At 41.6% G+C, this 18,340-nt stretch overlaps 1 protein-coding gene across 4 annotated transcripts in view; it reads right to left on the bottom strand.

The window, feature by feature from the left end:
* Positions 1–18,340, bottom strand: part of pcnx1 (pecanex 1) — a 224,476-nt gene that overhangs the window by 24,687 nt on the left and 181,449 nt on the right. For all 4 annotated transcript variants that reach the window (XM_078406252.1, XM_078406253.1, XM_078406250.1 and 1 more), the window contains 7 exons: positions 18,189–18,318; positions 17,066–17,124; positions 12,249–12,464; positions 10,437–10,690; positions 8,608–8,838; positions 7,870–7,970; positions 3,608–3,758 (listed from right to left, as the gene is read on the bottom strand). In XM_078406252.1, coding sequence (XP_078262378.1) covers positions 3,608–3,758; positions 7,870–7,970; positions 8,608–8,838; positions 10,437–10,690; positions 12,249–12,464; positions 17,066–17,124; positions 18,189–18,318 — 1,142 coding nt within the window. The remainder of the gene's footprint in view (positions 1–3,607; positions 3,759–7,869; positions 7,971–8,607; positions 8,839–10,436; positions 10,691–12,248; positions 12,465–17,065; positions 17,125–18,188; positions 18,319–18,340) is intronic.

Raw genomic sequence — 18,340 nt, forward strand, 5'->3', positions numbered from 1 at the left:
TTTTTTCTCAAACTTATTTGAAGTTGCTAGTTTAGTATAGAGATGCAGTGTGGAAACAGGCCCTTTGCCCCACTGAGTCCTCGCCGACCATCGATCACCCGTATACTAGTTCTATCTTATCCCACTTTCACATACTACACACTAGGGGCAATTTACAGAAGCCAATTAAGTTACAAACCTGCACGGTCTTTGGAATGTGAAAGGAAACAGAGCACCCGGAGAAAACCCAGGCGGTCGCAGGGAGGACGTGCAAACTCCACACAGACAGCACCGGTAGTCAGGATCGAATCCGGATCTCTGGTGCTGTGAGGAAGCAGCTCTACCGCTGTGCCACCTGAATAAAATCTTGCACAAAATGTTCTGTCATCTGATGTATTTGCTCTCAGAGTTATAAAGTTGTACAGTGCAGAAACAGGCTATTCAGCCCACCTCATCCACAACGACCAGTGAGCCCCATCTGTATTGGTCTCATCTCCCAGCACTTGGTTCATAACCTTCTCTGCCTAAACAATTCAAGTGTTCATCCAGACACTTAAGTGTAAAAAACAAAGTGCTGGAAGATGCACAGAGATGGATACATTGAGAGTAAGGAATGATGTCCTTGCAAGAGGCAGGATGGGAAGAGGTGCAGTCAAAGTAGCTGTGGGGATCAGTGAGTTTGTAGTTGATGTCAGTCCATGGTCTGGCTGCTGTGATGGAGACAGAGGTTGAAAAAGGGGCGAGAGATGTCTGAAATAGACCAAGTTTTTTCAGTAAACGTGGCTTCCCCATGCTGTTGTGGAATAAGCCCTCCCGTGTCCCCTCTGGTCTTCCGCAGTTCTGCTCTCACTCATCCCAAATGGAACTGGGAGTGAGTTCACTAGTCCTCACTTTTCACCCCTTCACCCCTTCAGCCTCTGCATCAACACATCTTTACGCAACACTTCCGGCACCTGCAACATTAGCCATCATCTGTCACATCATCCAGTCCACATCTTGGTTCACTTTCCATGGAGTCCACTCCCTTTGCAACTCCTTGGTTCGCTCATCCTTTCCCAGCCAAGCCACCCCCTCGCCAGCCATTTTCCCTGCAACTGCAGGAGATGCAACGCCTGCCCCTACACTTCTATCACTTCTATCCAGGGACCCCAGCAGCTGTTCCAGGTGAGACAGATGTTCACTTGCACCTCTTCCAATCTCATGTTCTGTATTCAGTGCTCCCAAAGTAACCTTCTTTACATCAGCAAAGCCAAGCGCAGACTAGGCAACCGTTTCACCAAACACATGCACTTTTTAAACCAAGGCTTGCTGCATGTCCCGGTTCCTAACCATTTGAACTCCTCTTCCCATACCGACCTTTGTCCTGGGCCTCCTGCATTGCCAGAGTGATGCCACATATAAATTGGAAGAACAGCATCTTATATTTCATTCAAGTAAAGGTATGAATAATGGCTTCTCCAATTTCAAGTGATACCCTCCCTTCATCCTGCTCTCCAAGTAGGGTTCATGGATTTAAAATCCAATTAGGATTTGACTCATTGTGTTCACCAGGGATTCTCAGTTTCTCAGTGATTTGATGGATTGACAAGGCATTAATAATAGAATAATAGAATTATTCTTAAAAGGTTTCTTACAGATTTATAGCCTCAGACTGCTGAGGTTGCCAGTCAAGTTTACGTTCTGTATTTACCAGTGGCCGACATTACCTTTTCTTGCTGCTCATGATTTGTTGCCCCAATTAGGTTATTTACATTATTTCATCTACATCTATTAAGCATTTGTGTAGATATGACCTTAACTTTAAATGAGATCATCTGGAGTCAATAAATTACATTCAGTTCATGACTCATGCCTAGCTTCTTCCTTTGATAATTTGGCAAGAAAGAATTATTTGACTCATTCAACAGTTGAAGGTCATCAAGACTTGGTTAATTAAATTTATTTTCATTTGAACTGGTTAGTACAAAACATTTAGAGATGCCAAATTAAGTTTCATTCATCTATTTTTAATAAAACGATAAAGGTCAGAAGGTTTATCTGGTTGCTCAGCGTATATTTTCCAGGACAAACAAAGCCACCTTCATAGAGTCATACAACAAGGAAACAGGCACTTCGGTTCAACACGTCCATACCCACCGAGATGCTCCGTCGAAGGTATTCCCACTTGCCTGCATTTAGCACACATCCCTCCAAACCTTTCCTATCCAGGTACTTGTCCAAATGTCTTTTAAATGTTATTATTGTACCCCCTCAATTACTTCCTCAGGCAGCTCGTTTCATATACGCACACCCTCAGTCAAAACGTTGCTCCTCAGGTTCCGATCAAATCTTATCCCTCTCAGCTTAAACTTATGCCCTCTAGTTCTCAATCTCTGGGAAAAGGACTCAGTGTATTCACCCTATCTATTCACCACATGATTTTATACACCTCAGTTCCAAGAAATGAAGGCCTAGCCGCTCAACCACTTCTTGCAGCTCAGGTATTTGAGATCCGCCAACATCCTAGTAAATCTTCACTGCATTCTTTCCAGCTTAATGGCATCTTCCCTTCACAGGGTGACCAAAATTGAACGCAATACTCCAAGTGCAGCCTCACCAATATCATGTTCCAAGTTATATACTTAACTTCCTGACTGATGAAGGCCAATGTGCTAAAAGCCTTCTTTACCACCCTATCTACCTGTGACACCACTTTCAGTGAACCATGTGGTAGAACTCCTCGGTCCCACTTCTCTACAGCACTCCCCAGGGCCCTGCCATACCCTGTAAAGGTTTTGCCCCGGTTTGACTCAAATGCAACATTTCACACCTAACTGAATTAAACTCCATTTGCCATTCTTTGCCCGACTTGACCAGCTGATCATGATACTGCTGTAATTCTTGACAGTCATCTTCACTGTCCATGACATCACTATAGACAATAGGTGCAGGAGGAGGCCATTCGGCCCTTCGAGCCAGCACCGCCATTCAATGTGATCATGGCTGATCATTCTCAATCAGTACCCCATTCCTGCCTTCTCCCCATACCCCCTGACTCCGCTATCCTTAAGAGCTCTATCTAGCCCTCTCTTGAATGCATTCAGAGAATTGGCCTCCACTGCCTTCTGAGGCAGAGAATTCCTCATCTCAGTTCTAAATGGCCTACCCCTTATTCTTAAACTGTGGCCCCTTGTTCTGGACTCCCCCAACATTGGGAACATGTTTCCTGCCTCTAACGTGTCCAACCCCTTAATAATCTATTTTGGTGCCATCTATAAACTTGCATTCTAGTGCTCTAAATGCCACCTCTAATACACAAAGTCCAAGGAAGAATAACAAAAAAAAGACCTCATCTTATCTTGCCATCATCCTCCTCTCAGCATCCAGACTGGAGTGTTGTAAGCTGAAGTCTCTGCACTTACCCTCAACAAAGAACTTGCACCTCAACAGCCTCTCGCAACATGTCTGCTCCCGACTGGCTACTTTATTAGTGCCTGCCTTCCTTTTATACACCTCTTAGAAAAGTCACTCTGCTCCTCCTCTCAGCTACTCACTCAACAGTGAAACTAATCTGGAATACAGAAAGCCACTTTCCCATAGGACACAAAGGCCACTAATTAAAACTTCTGCACAAAGGTCTCAAGTTTACCTGATGGAGTTTAAGGGACATTCGTATTCCAGGAACTACCACTTTTCTCAGCAACTCCATATCAGCGAATATCCACTCGTCCCGAACAGACGAAATCCGAAAATCTCCCTTAAACAAAGCATGTAGGCCGTACAGAAAAGATTCGAGATTGCTGAAAAGAAACATGCAAGAAAGTCATCATCTGTCACATTTATGAAACTCTAAATAAAGTTCACCAACTATAAACCACACAAGACAGTAATAGGTCCAATGCATCAGAGAACTGATGTTCAATCCCAAATTGTGAAGATGTAATCAATTCCTCCTTCCTACTAGTCCCCCGATTACAATTTTATTGTAGTGCAAAGCCCAAGAAATAATTTCTCAACCCACCTTGGCACTTGTACAGTTTAAGAAAGTAGCAGACTCTGCCACTTCAAAACAAATGATCAATAGAAGTTGAGGGGAAAATATCACCCAATCATTCTCTCCAGAGATGCTGCCTGTCTCGCTGAGTTACTCCAGCATTTTGTGTCAATCTTTGGTGTAAACCTGCGTCTATGGTTCCTTCCTACACAGCCCATTGCATCAGGCATCTCCACATGGGGATCAGCGGAAGACTGCGGCTGCAGACGAGAAGTAGGACTCCACTCCTCAGCCGGTAAGTCATTTTATAATCTTTCTAAATGTGCACAGCTTTGTCCCTCCGTGTCACCACCATACTTCAACTCTGACCTATGGATCTTTGGCCTCCTGCACTGTTAGAAAAAGGCCGTACGTAAGCTTGAAGAACTACACTTCACCTCCTTTTTGGCATGATACAGCCTTCCAGACTCCAACTTGGATAGCTCACTCATTCTTCCTGTCCATATCAGAGCTGACAATTCCTGCCTGTTGTCATGTTGGCTCTGTTTTTTTCTATTTTATTTGTTAGTCTGGCCTGCTGGGAAGTCCTTTAGCACATTACACTGACAAAGAGGTTTTATGTGCTGGTAACACAGCGGGTCAGGCAGCAGCTCTCTGAAGGACATGGATAGGCGACGTTTTGTGTTTGGAACCTTCTTCAGTCTGAAGAAAGGACCCCGCCCGAAAGATCGCCTATCCATTTCCACCAGGGACGCTGCCTGATCCACTGAGTTACTCTAGCACTTCGTGTTCTACGCAAGATTCCAGCATCTGCAGTTCCTTGCATCTCCATTGTGCTGGTAACTGCTTCTCATTAAGTCAATAAGGAATTACGAACTGAATCCAGCTGCTCTACACAGATATCTGACATGCTTTCAAAATAAATGGGTAGAAAACAGATAGCTTTTGCATCGTCTACAGCTAGCAGGGTTTCCCTCTCTCTCCCTGGTCATGTTTGTGTGCTGTGTAGAACCCTGTGTGAATCTATCAGGAAGGATAAACGCATAAGAGGAGTGATGTTGCCAGGCAGTCGGGACACTTAGATCAAAAACTCCCTCTACATGGACAATGTCACCATCTTTTGCTTGGCTATAGGGTTGGTCCGCAGATTGATCAGCATCTGCAACGAGTTTGATCTGGCATCAAGAGTCAGAGTAAATCGCAAGAAGAGCAAGACCATGTTCTTTGGAAACTGGCAACCAACGTTCTGCCCCCTTCATCACCAGGTCCGACTACCAGAAGGTATTGGGGTTCCGGTTCGATGGGGTGGAGGCCTACAGCAAAAATTGGTTGGATCAGATAGCCAGGGTCAAACAAAGATTAGAAAACACGCTCCCTCTTAATCATTGATAAAATTCGCTCATCAGGTGCGAGAGGCTTTCGCTTTGACGATCATCTGGGCCGTTTTCCATTTCATCTAGTGATCAAAGATGGAGCAGGTCCAATGGATCACGATGCACAGACAATGGGGGGCAAAAAAGTGACCAACATCGCTGTCATCCTGTTGGTCACCTTCATACATGGCTGCATCAAGCTCTGTGTAGAGCAAAATCACGTGGGCACTCAGTGTCATTAAACTGCTGAGGTTCTCCCTGTAGGAAGGAATGGTAGACGCTTGTTTAAAACTGAAGATTAACACTAAAAGATGGAATAACTCAGCGGGTCAGACAGCATCTCTGGAGAAAAGGAATCGGTGACGTTTTGGGTCGAGACCCTTCTTCAGACAGGTTTTACCTGTCCTTGATACGGGAAGGATGAGCCTGGCACTGTTACCGCGCAATGTGCCAGTCAGCTGGATACTGCCGCACCACTCATCTTTTGTGGAATAGGTCTTCCAGACCAACACCTTAGATCACAAGCCGATCAGGAAGTGGTAAGCACAGAACATCCTGCAGGAATTGCAGAACAAAGAGTTGATGAATCCTCTGGGGTGGTTGCCTGAGCAGACTGCAGAGACTGCCTGGCAAAATGCCCAAACTCACCACAAAGGAACAAGAACTTTACTTGGTTAGCTGTCAGAGAGTGCCACCCAAGAAGATCCTTCCCGTACTGTCCAAGTCTTACTAATGATGCACACTGACAACTGCTATGGAGAGATGGTTGCCCAGCTCTTTGCTGAGCATGGATTTCTTAAGAGGGTCTGGAGAAGGATGCAAGAGTCCTTGTCACAGTTCATCCCAAGCAGCTGTGTAATAGAGTACTCTCTGATTTATAGGCTGTTCCCAGGGACACTTGGAGTTAAACATCAAGTGCTGCTGGAAGACCATTAATTTGGTGAAAGATGTTCTTTGATCTGCCCTAAACCTGTTGGTGTTTTTCCAGTAATCCCAGATGTCAAAAAAGGAAAAATTGCTGGCTGGTCTATCCCAGACTGTGGATGTACATTGTGAGAGATGCACTGAAGCTCAGTGCCGCGATGGGAAGGCTCTCTAAGGGTAAGATCATGATCTTGGGCCCTTCTGCTGCTGGACATTGAGTGACAGAGCCCGGTGGGAACATCCCACAAACGAGGAAAGGGATATTACTCGGGGAGGGAGGGGCACATTAGTGGCAATGGTGCCATTTGTAAGTAAAAATGGAGATGCTAACACTACTGAGTATAACGCTAGCAATGCTGAATGTACACACATTAACAATGTATGAAGAACTTTGCACGCTTTTTGTTTTCTATATATTTTTCACTACGAATAAAATTTATTTTTGAAATACAATACAAACCTTACCCTATCTGAGATATTCTCCTTGTTCTACACATTCCTCCCTCACTGAAAAACAAAGCTTTTTTTCTCATAGCCTGTTCCAATGAAGGGTTCTGGAGCTGAAATATAACTGCTATCCCTATCACAGATGTCCCCCTTAAATTAACTGGTCAGTAGTTTTCAGCTGTTTGAACAGAACAATTAAAAATAATTTGAAATTATGCATCTTTTAAATAGAGACTCAGGAGACAGCAGATTCAGAATGTTGGAACTACAATAAGCTGGGGGAACTCAGCAGGTCAGGCAAAGCCTATGGAGGGAAATGGACCATTGACATTTTGGGTCAGGACCCTTCAGCTGGACTGAAAGGAGTACAAGAGTCCCCTGACTCACAGTCTGAAGAAGGATCTCGATCTGAAATGTCACCTATTCCTTTTCTCCATAGATGCTGCTTGACCCGCTGAGAAACTCCAGCATTGTGTGTCTATCTTAGAAGTACAAGGGAGATGACCTGCATAAAGAGATGAGGGGTAGGTTGCGGGATGTCTTTTAAATAGGGATGCCTTTTAAATAATTGATATGACACACTGGTTTTCTGATTCAATTTCTTTTTCTAGTAAATTACCTCAATAATTGTTCTGCTGTATCTTTGCTAACATATCCTAATATCAGAAATCTCAGCTTTTCACAACAATTTTTGACGCATAATTATCACACCTGGAAGCAAGCCAACAGTTAAGTAATAAACCTTTTAATGCTTCTATTGTTGGACTGTGTTTTGGGGGGTTTTTGGGGTTGGGTAATTTGGGTGCCTGTTTAGTGCTTTTATTGTTGGACTGTGGGTGATTGAATTAACATTTTGTTCAAGATGGCCGCGCCGTTGTGTTTGGCTGCCTGCCACTGTATGTTTCTTTTTTTTCCTAGTCAGATGTGCAGCACTTTGGTCAACGTGGGTTGTTTTTAAATGTGCTATACAAATAAATTGACTTGACTTGACTTGACTTGCTACAGCTGAAGCTTATCACATATTTATCATTGCAACCAGTTTGTGACAACATGTCTCAGGCCTTCCAGTATTTCAATAATAACCCCTGGCACTTGAAATAGTGCATGTACTTTTTTGGGCAGAAATCCAGCATGAGTGCACAATCCACCACCTTTGAATCATGAAATCAGTACCTGGACATGTGGTGGGAAGCTGTCCCAAGAGCTCTCCTCCCCAGCACACTGAGTCCATAGCACAGAATCACCAACGGAGAGTCTCTCTCTGAAGACAAAGGCTGAAAATGTTCAAAAAAACAAAGCATGAGTACATGCATTGCCTAAGTTCACAAATTGCCTCTGCCTTGCTCTGCCACCAAGGAACATTTTAATCAAGAAAATATCAGCATGATGCGAACATAGAAAAAAATATGCCCTTCAATCTCACAACAGGAAATCATATCTTTGAGCTACACAACATCAAAACAGACAAGAAACACAAGTGTGTATTGTATTAATGGCCAATACTGTACTTCTCACCCATCGCCCATTTAACACAATCCAGTTTTAAACCTTGTCAATACATGCATCCACTTTCAAACGTAGGGTCTGTTATTTTTGGAGCCTTATTGCAATTTACATTGAAGTATTTCTTACATACTAAAGATGCCATTAGCCGTGAGGAAATATCTATAGGTTTTTTAATCCCCCCCGGCTACATAACTTTGTCCATGCAGTTTTCCTAGTGTCCAATGCATAGGGAACAAAAGTCTAGAAACCCAGTAAAAAAGTGAAGAGCAATCCAGTTAATTGACTTTCTGCCTTTTCCCTCCTCCCCTTACAATTGCTTGGTGTCAATATTTATCTAATTCAATTTTGAAAGCTACCACCAAATCTGCTCCCCTTGCCCGTCCAGGCAGGGGTTGTAGATCATACCTTTTCTCTTCGCGAAGAACAGTACTGGATCCAATTTAAGTAAACCCCACAGAAACTGTCTCTTGATACACCAGCTAGCCTGTGATCATAGTCCTCATCGATGTTAGGATTAAAGGTGGGATCCACGTCCACATAATTATGGCTAGTACATGCTCGAAGCCCATCCTGCATTGTTTCATTTGCAAGCCATTCCTCCAGCTTGGAAGAAGTTGCAACATAGAATAAGATACTCTGGAAGTGAACAAAACAACAGAAGGTAAAACAATTGCAGTTACATACTAGTAACCTTTCCCATAGAATAATAGTGACATCATTTAAATTATATTAACAACGATCATCTCAGATCAGAAAAACTCCAATAATCCAGCATCAGGGGCGACACAGTAGCACTGCGGTAGAGTTGCCGCCTTACAGCGTCAGGGACCCAGGTTCAATCCTGATTACGGGTGCTGTCTGTATGGAGTTTGTACATTCTCTCCGTGACATGTGGGTTCTCTCCGGGTGCTTGGCTTTCTTCCCACACTCTAAAGACTTGTAGGTTTTTAAGTTAATTGGCTTTGGTAAAAAATTATAAATTGTCCCTCATGTGCTACTGTAGGTCAGCATGGACTGGGTGAGCCAGAGGCCCTGTTCCCGCACTGTATTTCTAAAGTCTAAAGTCAATAGTTGCCATAGTTCAGAAATCATGGCGACCAACTTGCGCATTAGTCCAGAGAGTGGCCAGACGGAGCTGGCATGTAGCCAGAGCTGGATTTGGGGTCTGGCAGTCCCGAGGTCAAGACTGAGGGTAGGTTTGTGGCCAAAGCCATAGGAGTATCTTTCAATTGTACAGAAGATCTGCTGATCTGGACCCACCAAAATCACGAATGTGCTGGATATTCAATATTTAACCTTAATAAAGCATTGAAGTGCCATGGAATCCATCACCATATAAAGACTTAGCCACTTTGTTGATCCAGACTTATTAACTAATTTTATTCTATCTTTCCCATCTCCCACTATTCCTGTGTGCTCTGCTCCAAACAGCATCAAGGACCTTGCCAAGGATATCATATCATATCATATCATATATCTACAGCCGGAAACAGGCCCCTTCGGCCCTCCAAGTCCGTGCCGCCCAGCGATCCCCGTACATTAACACTATCCTACACCCACTAGGGACAATTTTTACATTTACCCAGCCAATTAACCTACATACCTGTACGTCTTTGGATGTTCTGTCTTTCAACAACAACGGTTTGGAGCTCTCTCAACACAGGCACAATTTAAAATATCTCAGCAAGGACCAGCTGGCTTGACACACATCACACTCCTTGTTCAAAGTTGCATGTTGTTGATGCATTGCAGAGTTCTTACAGTTCAGCTCCTGAATACCCCCATATGAAAATAATTACTACGAAAAGATTTTAAATAAAAATATCCAATGTCTCTATCTCTAGATTTAAGCTGTTAATTATTTACTTCCACATAGATTACGCTCTATTTTACTTTGTTCTCGAGTGAACGTAAATGTAAACATACCCAAAAATTTTTTACATGAGAAAGATACATTCTTGATTAATCCCTTTCATCTAAGTAAATATAGCTACAGTATTTATAAACTCAATGTTTACCTCAATTTTTTACTTTCATATTTTTGTATTTTACTTCAATTCTATGCTACCTGTCACGAGTGTCAGCACAAAACACTCAATAAAGCTTAACCAAATAGAGTGAAATGGATTCATTACTGCATTTACAAACCATTCATACAACCTGCATAATGTTAAATAGTTCAATGCAATTTGATATTTGTCAATATTAATTTGCAGAATGGTTGAATACTGTACCTTAACATAGTACGTTGTGAGTATTTTTCTCAGATCAAACACCTGCAGCATGGAAGCAGCACTATTATCAGTAATGCTGTAGCCCTCCAGCACATACTTGGTGACTAGGACTTCCCATGCGAGCCAGCGCTGACCAAAAGCGGCATTAAAAGACAACATGTGAGGAATGTGACCTGGCTCACAACAGCAGAATCCATCATCTTCCTCAACCCCTTCTGTGATTGCTTCCACCTCCCTCTGTTGACAGTAGGTGCCTGCAAGCAAAAGGAATGATGATGGCATTCATTAAAATAATTTACAGGTGTGCAGTAGAGAGAATATTGACTGGTTGCATCATGGCCTGGTTTGGCAACTCGAACGAGCAGGAACTAAGAAGATTGCAAAAAGTGGTGAACACTGCCCAGTCCATCACAGGTACTGACCTCCCCATATCTAAGCGATCTGCAGTAGCCACTGGCTCAAACAGACAGCCAGCATCATCAGAGACACACACTATCCTGGCCACATGCTCATTTTACTCCTGCCACCAGGAGGAAGATATAGAAGCCTGAAAACTATAAAGTCTAGTTTCAGGGGCAGCGTCTTCCCTATAATCAGCAGGCTATTAAAAAATCCAACCTCCAAATAAGCTCCAAACGACGTAGGCTTGGGGATTATTTTTGTCTTTGCACTATTATTGTTTGTTTATTAAATGCATTTCAGGACATATGACAATAAAACACTTGACTCAGTGTGGCACTCAATGCTGGCTATTTAATCAGATATGAAGTATAAAGCCACACTAACTCAAATCCTACGCGATAAACATACGTTCAAGCTTGCCATAAGGAATTAAATGTGGAACTGTAACTGGTAACTTCTTATCTGTTACACAATGCTACATTTGTCAGCCCTATTTTATTTTAAGAGCCTCAGTTTGAGCTTTACACACATGGTTACACTTTACTGGTTGACATGGTCTACATTCTGATTTAGTCTGGCCTCTTAACTAACACTGTTCTCTTTTAATATGGATATGAACTCAAATTATAGACCAAACATTTTTTTACACACAAAAATTATTGGCACTTCAGTTCTCAGATTTTCACGGGGATCACTCAACAGCACTCGTCAGGTGCAAATTAGAGTCTTGCTTGGAGTCAAGGTGAGTGAGGAAGAGGCAGGCACCAGGGTTATCAATCAGATTTGAGAGAAAATTTGGTGGGGGAGTGTAGTACTGTGGTGATAGATGGTTTCAAGTCACTGAAGGAGAACCCAGTTAGCACGTTTAGTTTAGCTTAGTTTACCGAGGTACAATGTAAAGCTTCTTTGTTGCATACTATCCAGTCAACGGAAAGACTATACATGATTACAATAAAGCCGTCCACAGTGTACAGATACAGGAGAAAGGGAATCTGTTGTAGTAGAGGTTTAGAAGAGTGGTTGAATGATTGCAGATCCTTTTCTGGTACCAGCTGAGACCAGCACGCAGAGAGTTAACTGGCTTCAGTGCCATATTATGGTTTTGCTGAGAGTACCATTGATAGATGCACCTCACATCATTATGAGCTTAATTTGCAAGGGAAAACACTAAAATTAAGTTTTTCATTGGGAATTTTATCACTTAATGCTTGCCTGATGCAGAAATTACACATGCGCAATTCATACTGGCCAATTGCGCTTCAGAGTGGCACTTTGGAAATAACTGATTTTACATGTGCAGAGGGAATAAAAGAGCTCAGTGTAAAATTTTCTAGGCCACTGATTTTTGTTTTATCAATTAGGAGCGAAAACCGTAGGATGTGTGCAAATGTAAAACATAGCTGGTCTCACCTCTAAACTCCAATCCCCGTAGTTGGTAGGTGACTAGGCCATTGCCTATTTCAATAAGGTGAACCAGTGCATTGAGGTAGTCAGAGGCAAGAATGAAGCAATCTCCAGTACTGAAATTGCCCCAGCGTCCCAACATCAGATCCCCACAGAGGCTGTGCTGCAGAGATCTCGTCAAATGCTCATAAAAGATGGAATTCAGGTTGTTGTCATCTGAGCCTACAAAATGTGATAGGCACTGTTAAATGCAATGCATCATAAGCTGCGCTTCTATTTCTGAAATCTTTCAAAAAGTTATAATTCTGTCATTGCTGCCCTGACATACAATCAATTAGCAATCTCACATTGGAACAAACATAATTAAACATATATAAAACTGGTACAAAAATTCTTGATTCATGTTGAATTAGGGAACATTGAAAGGCCAGAGATACCTGCAGGAATACCAATTATAGTTTCAAGCGATACGGTTCAGTTGTAACTACTGTGGGAATTGTAAAACAAATTTCCAATTTTTTCTGCAGTCTCATTATTTAGAAGCTTTATTGAAAGCACTTCCCATATTCTCCTTGTTTGCAATCAAAGCTATTTTGTTGCAGCAATGTGCAAAGGATATAAATAGGTGTGCAGATCAATAGCAAACGAAGATTATTGTAGAAAGGACTGCTGACGCAGAAGAATTTCCTATCTACCATTTGAATGAAGACAAGAACCAGTTTACAAGTGTCTTTGAGTTTTACATCTCTATGAGGTCACCTCTCAGCTTTCTGTGCTGCAGTGAGAAACTCATAGCCTTTCCAGCCTCTCCTTATAACTCAAGCCCTCAAGTCCTAGTAACATCCTGGAGAATCTTTTCTTGTACTCTTTCCAGCTCAATGACATTTATCCTTAAGTTTGGCAACCAATGCACAAAATACTCCAAATGTGCTCTCACCAACATCTTGTGCAGCTGTGACATGACATTCTAACTCCCGAAAGCATGACAAACGCCTTATTTCCCACCGTCTACCTGCTTTGCATCTTTCAGTGATATGGTGCTGCATCTGTATCACTTGTTCTCTGTTGCACAACACTCTCCAGGACCCTACCATTTACTGTGGAAGTCCTGCCCTGATTTGACTTCCAACAATGCATCACCACACATTTGTCAGAGTTAAATTCCATCTCCCATTCCTTGATCCACTTATCTGGTTGATCCAGATCTGTTTGTAAACTTAGCTTTTCTCACCATACACCAAACTACCAATTTTGGTTTCATCCACAAATCTAGTAACCACATTAATGACTTGGATGTACAATGTCATCCAGATCATTAATATAGATGACAAACAACACTGGACGCAGATTTCTGCAGCACACCACAACACTGCACCACCACCCACTGCTTCCTTCCACCAAGCCAATTTTGAATCCATTTGGCTAGTTGACCATGGAACCCATGTGATCTAACTTTCTGGACTAGTGTGAGCAAATGAAAAGCCTTGTTGAAGTTCACTGTCCTGCCCTCTTCCATCCTCTTGGTCACCTCTTCAAAAAAAAACTCACTAAATTTGTTAGACATGATTTCCCATGCACAAAGCCATGCTGTCTATCACTAATAAGTTCTTGCCTATCTAAATGCTGTAAGATCCTGTTCCTTCGAACTCCCTCGAGTAATTTACCCACCACTGATGTGTGGTTCACTGATCTGGAGTTCCTGAATCATCCTTGCATCCCTTGTTAAATCAATAGACCTCCTCCTCCTGTCACCCTCCTGTCCGGTGTGCTGCAGAAATCTGTTCTGGGTCCACTGTTGTTTGTCATCTATATTAAAGGCCTGGATGATCTTTAGCTCGCTCATAGCTAAAGATAATGCTACAATTATAATTGTAAATATCACGACTGTATTGTACTGTTTACTTTGTGAGCTTCATGTGACTTAGGAATTTCATTGCACCCTGGTGTATACGACATTATCTGTTGTAAATTATTAATCTGTGCAATATAACATATAACATATAACAACTACAGCATGGAAACAGGCCTGTCCGGCCCTACCAGTCCACGCCAACCATTCTCCCTGACCTAGTCTCATCTACCTGCACTCAGACCATAACCCTCCAATCCCCTCCTATCCATATACCTATCCAATGTGCCTGTTCTCTTGCACAATTCTCAAGTAAACCTGGTGATTATGATACATGCATTTTTTAATTATGACATTTCTGCGCTTGCAAGTGCAGAATTACAAGTATTAATATTTAAGACTGTCTTCCTTAATTTTCACTTTTCAACTATGAAATCCATCCGATTGCCCATCATGCTAAACTCTCTATGCAATCCTTCCAGCATGGCTCATAAAGAATGTTAGATGAGAAAACGCACATTGTACAAAAGCTCCTGAAACTCTAAGTCAGACTGACATCTATCTTATTATTAGCTTGCTTGGCACATCTGAAATCTTGAAAGAAAACAATTAAACAACATTTTTAAAGGATTTATTTATTAAGAAAAACTAATGAGAGGATTGACCGGCATTTGGTGAAGAATGCTGGGGGAGTCCAGAACAAGGGGCCAGAACAAGGGGCCACAGTTTAAGAATAAGGGGTAGGCCATTTAGAACGGAGATGAGGAAGAACTTTTTCAGTCAGAGAGTGGTGAAGGTGTGGAATTCTCTGCCTCAGAAGGCAGTGGAGGCCAGTTCGTTGGATGCTTTCAAGAGAGAGCTGGATAGAGCTCTTAAGGATAGCGGAGTGAGGGGGTATGGGGAGAAGGCAGGAACGGGGTACTGATTGAGAGTGATCAGCCATGATCACATTGAATGGCGGTGCTGGCTCGAAGGGCTGAATGGCCTACTCCTGCACCTATTGTCTATTGTCTATAATATAATACAAAGATTAATTAATTATTTTCAGAATGTCAACTTCCTGCGATTAATTGTGTTTGGGCAAGTACTGAGAAGAGAATAGAAAGGTACAAAACCTATGAAAATAATTAAAGAGAAAGAAGGGTTGTTGAGTGACGATGGTGTCAATTTATGAGAACATGGGTACTTAAAATAGGATACTTCTACAATTTCAAAGAAACTGGAAGTGATAGATGAGTCTGGCAGTGAAAGAAAAAGTCGGTAAAGAGGTAAATAATTCTGTGGTAATAGAACCAAATAACCCTTGCCTTGGGGCACATGAAAACTGTGCCAATGATATCTTTGAGGGTAATGGAAAAGACTGATTCAGACTATTTTAGATGCAATAAGGAGGATCTAAACTTGAGTAAAAAAAAACAAATAGAAGAGATGTCCAAGAAGATGGGAGGCGTGATCAAAGTGACACTCACCAAACAAGGAATTCATTCCAACAAGCACAACATGGTGACTTACAATGTGGCATTAGGTCAAAGAACTTTCTCCATTTTGGTAATGCATCTAAGTTGCAATCTTACATATGCACTCTTTAATCCAATATTCTTATTTAACTGCACCAGTCGTATTTATAGCCCAGGGTTAGCCACCATTGGAGATGAGATCAGAATTGCGCATTTTCTACTTAAGATCTTAATAATTTTCAAATAAATCTAACTTAGATTGAATTAGTCTACAGTGGATTTGAACTTTGGTTCCAAGGGCAAAATAAATATAAGCTGACCAGCTGAGGCTTCTAGGCATCTTTCTGAATGCATATTTAATTAATATATATATGTTTTTGAAAATTTCATTTCATCATAGGTTATTTAATGTACTTGGAATGAGATTTATAATTTGCAAATTGGGTGGCACGGTGGTAGAGTTGCTGCCTTACAGCGCAAGTGACCTGGGTACGATCCAGGCCACGGGTGCTTGCTTGTACCAAATTTGTACGTTCTCCCCGTGAACTGTGTGGGTTTTCTCAGGGACATCTGGTTTCCTCCCACACTCCAAAGACATATAGGTTTGGAGGTTAATTGGCATGATACAATTGTAAATCGTCTCTCGTGCATGTAGGATAGTATAAGTGTGCGGGGATCGCTGGTCGGAGCAGACTAGGTGGGTTGAAGGGCTTGTTTCCGTGCTGTATCTCTAAACTAAATGTTTTTACTAGTTTGATGAATGTACAACACGTCACCCAGCATAGAGTAATTCCCATACTGGTGATTATTGCTGGTAAAGATGATCCACTTCATTCAAGATTCAAACGCAAAAGTTGAAATGAGTGGGTTCCTCAATTACCCAAAGAAAATAAGCAGCCCCCCTTGCTCCTGTCAAATTATTGTGAAAATGTTCTACAAATTCAAAGGATCGCAAAAAAATATTCAAATTCCCCAAAAGCCTCAAAATGCATTTTCTAGTTCTTGAAACAGTCTTTACAACTGAAGGCCTCAAAACGTACCAAAGCATTATGTTTCTCCTAGATTTATTGCCAACAGAAAATACTTATATAGATAGAGGGTAATGCATCAAGCATAAATAACAAGATTTTTCATTTACGCGGCTTTAAAGTGCAATGTTAAGACATAATATCAAGAAACAATAGAAGACTGTTCACCATTACTGGGTATTAAAGATATCTGATAGAAATTTAAATTACCAGGTGACACTATAAGTTGCAACCCAAATGCATTCTCCAGTAATGCATTTTTTCTTTGTCATTTGGTGACATTACTGACCTGATGCAGAGAGAAGGAATTCCCTCTGGAGAGAAGGAATGGGTGACATTTCGGGTCGAGACATTCTTCAGGTTCTTTCTACCTGTTATGCTGCATTACTGCAGACTATTCAAATATACAGTAATTGCCATATTCGAAGATTTAGTTTGAGTGCATTGATATAGAAATCACTTCCTTAAAAATAATTATTCGTATCCTACCTGGATTTCTATCGAGTTGGGATGCCAACCTGGTATTTGAATGATCCACCCGCTTTGTGCTACAAAAGAAATTGAAGTTTTAATCCTAAAACCTGCAGCACACAAAATAAAATGGCAGTAGTCAACAATGGCTTCACAAATCAGTTGCATATATACCTATAAGATGGCTAGGGGTCTTGGTAGAAGGAGTGAGATTTATCTATACAGTGGCATCAGTACAAGTCTGGAACCAGAAAAGTGAAAGAGACAAACTTCCCCTTCTGATTCCAAGTTTCAAATCCAATTTGAATTGATGAGTTACCTATCTGCTGGCTATAAAGATCCTATACATGAAGAGTCACAAAAAATGTTACGAATGGCCTGACAGAAATTTGTCTTTGATTTGTCTAGACAATAATTAAAAAACTGAATGTAAATATCAGTAGGACAAGGAGATGTATTGGGAAAGGAGCTTTACAGTTCAGTTTCAGTTTAGTTTATTATCACGTGCGACAGGTACAGTGAAAAGCTTTTTGTTGCGTGCAAACCAGTCAGCAGAAAGACAATACATGATTACAATCAGTCCATTTACAACGTATAGATATACGATAAGGGAATAACGTTTAGTGCATGGTAATGGCAGCAAAGTAAAGGCAGCAAAGGATAGTCCGAGGAACATCAGAGGTAGATAGTAGTTTAGCATTGCTGTCTGGAGAAATAGCAGTGGTAGGTGAACCAAGGGGCATGGGAAGAGAGAGAGAGAGAGGAGGTAGGACGTCAAGCAGCAAGTGGAGAGTGGAGGAAGGGGGTCAGGTTAATAGACAAGACACGGGAAGGATGTCAGGTAAAGCGAAGAGAGTGAAGGATGTCAGGTGAGTGAAATAGAGGTGGGAAGGACAGATGAAAGGAGAGATTTTCTCAAATGATTTTCATAGAAAAGTTACAAAACTATGGATATTAAAATTTAATAGCTAAACAAAAGTACGGGATAATAGAAATGCATTACATCCATGGATTGGAATTTTATTGAATATCTAAATGGAAACTGCCTTCATTTTAAAGTGACATCCTACTTTTTCCCTGCACGTGCCGAATATGTAATCGAATATGTAATGTAATATATAATTTGAAAAAAAACACTTACTTATAGTCTCTTTCCCAGAACTTGACCGGTCGTACATATGAAGTAATGAATATTGCACTTCCAAGAAATGGGTTTAAAGGAGTTGAGAATAAAGCTGATACCATTGCCTGAACAAATAACATTGCTGAATCTGAAGCAAAGCAACAGTTAAG

This window comes from Rhinoraja longicauda, chromosome 10, assembly GCF_053455715.1.
Source record: "Rhinoraja longicauda isolate Sanriku21f chromosome 10, sRhiLon1.1, whole genome shotgun sequence".
Lineage (NCBI taxonomy): Eukaryota > Metazoa > Chordata > Chondrichthyes > Rajiformes > Arhynchobatidae > Rhinoraja > Rhinoraja longicauda.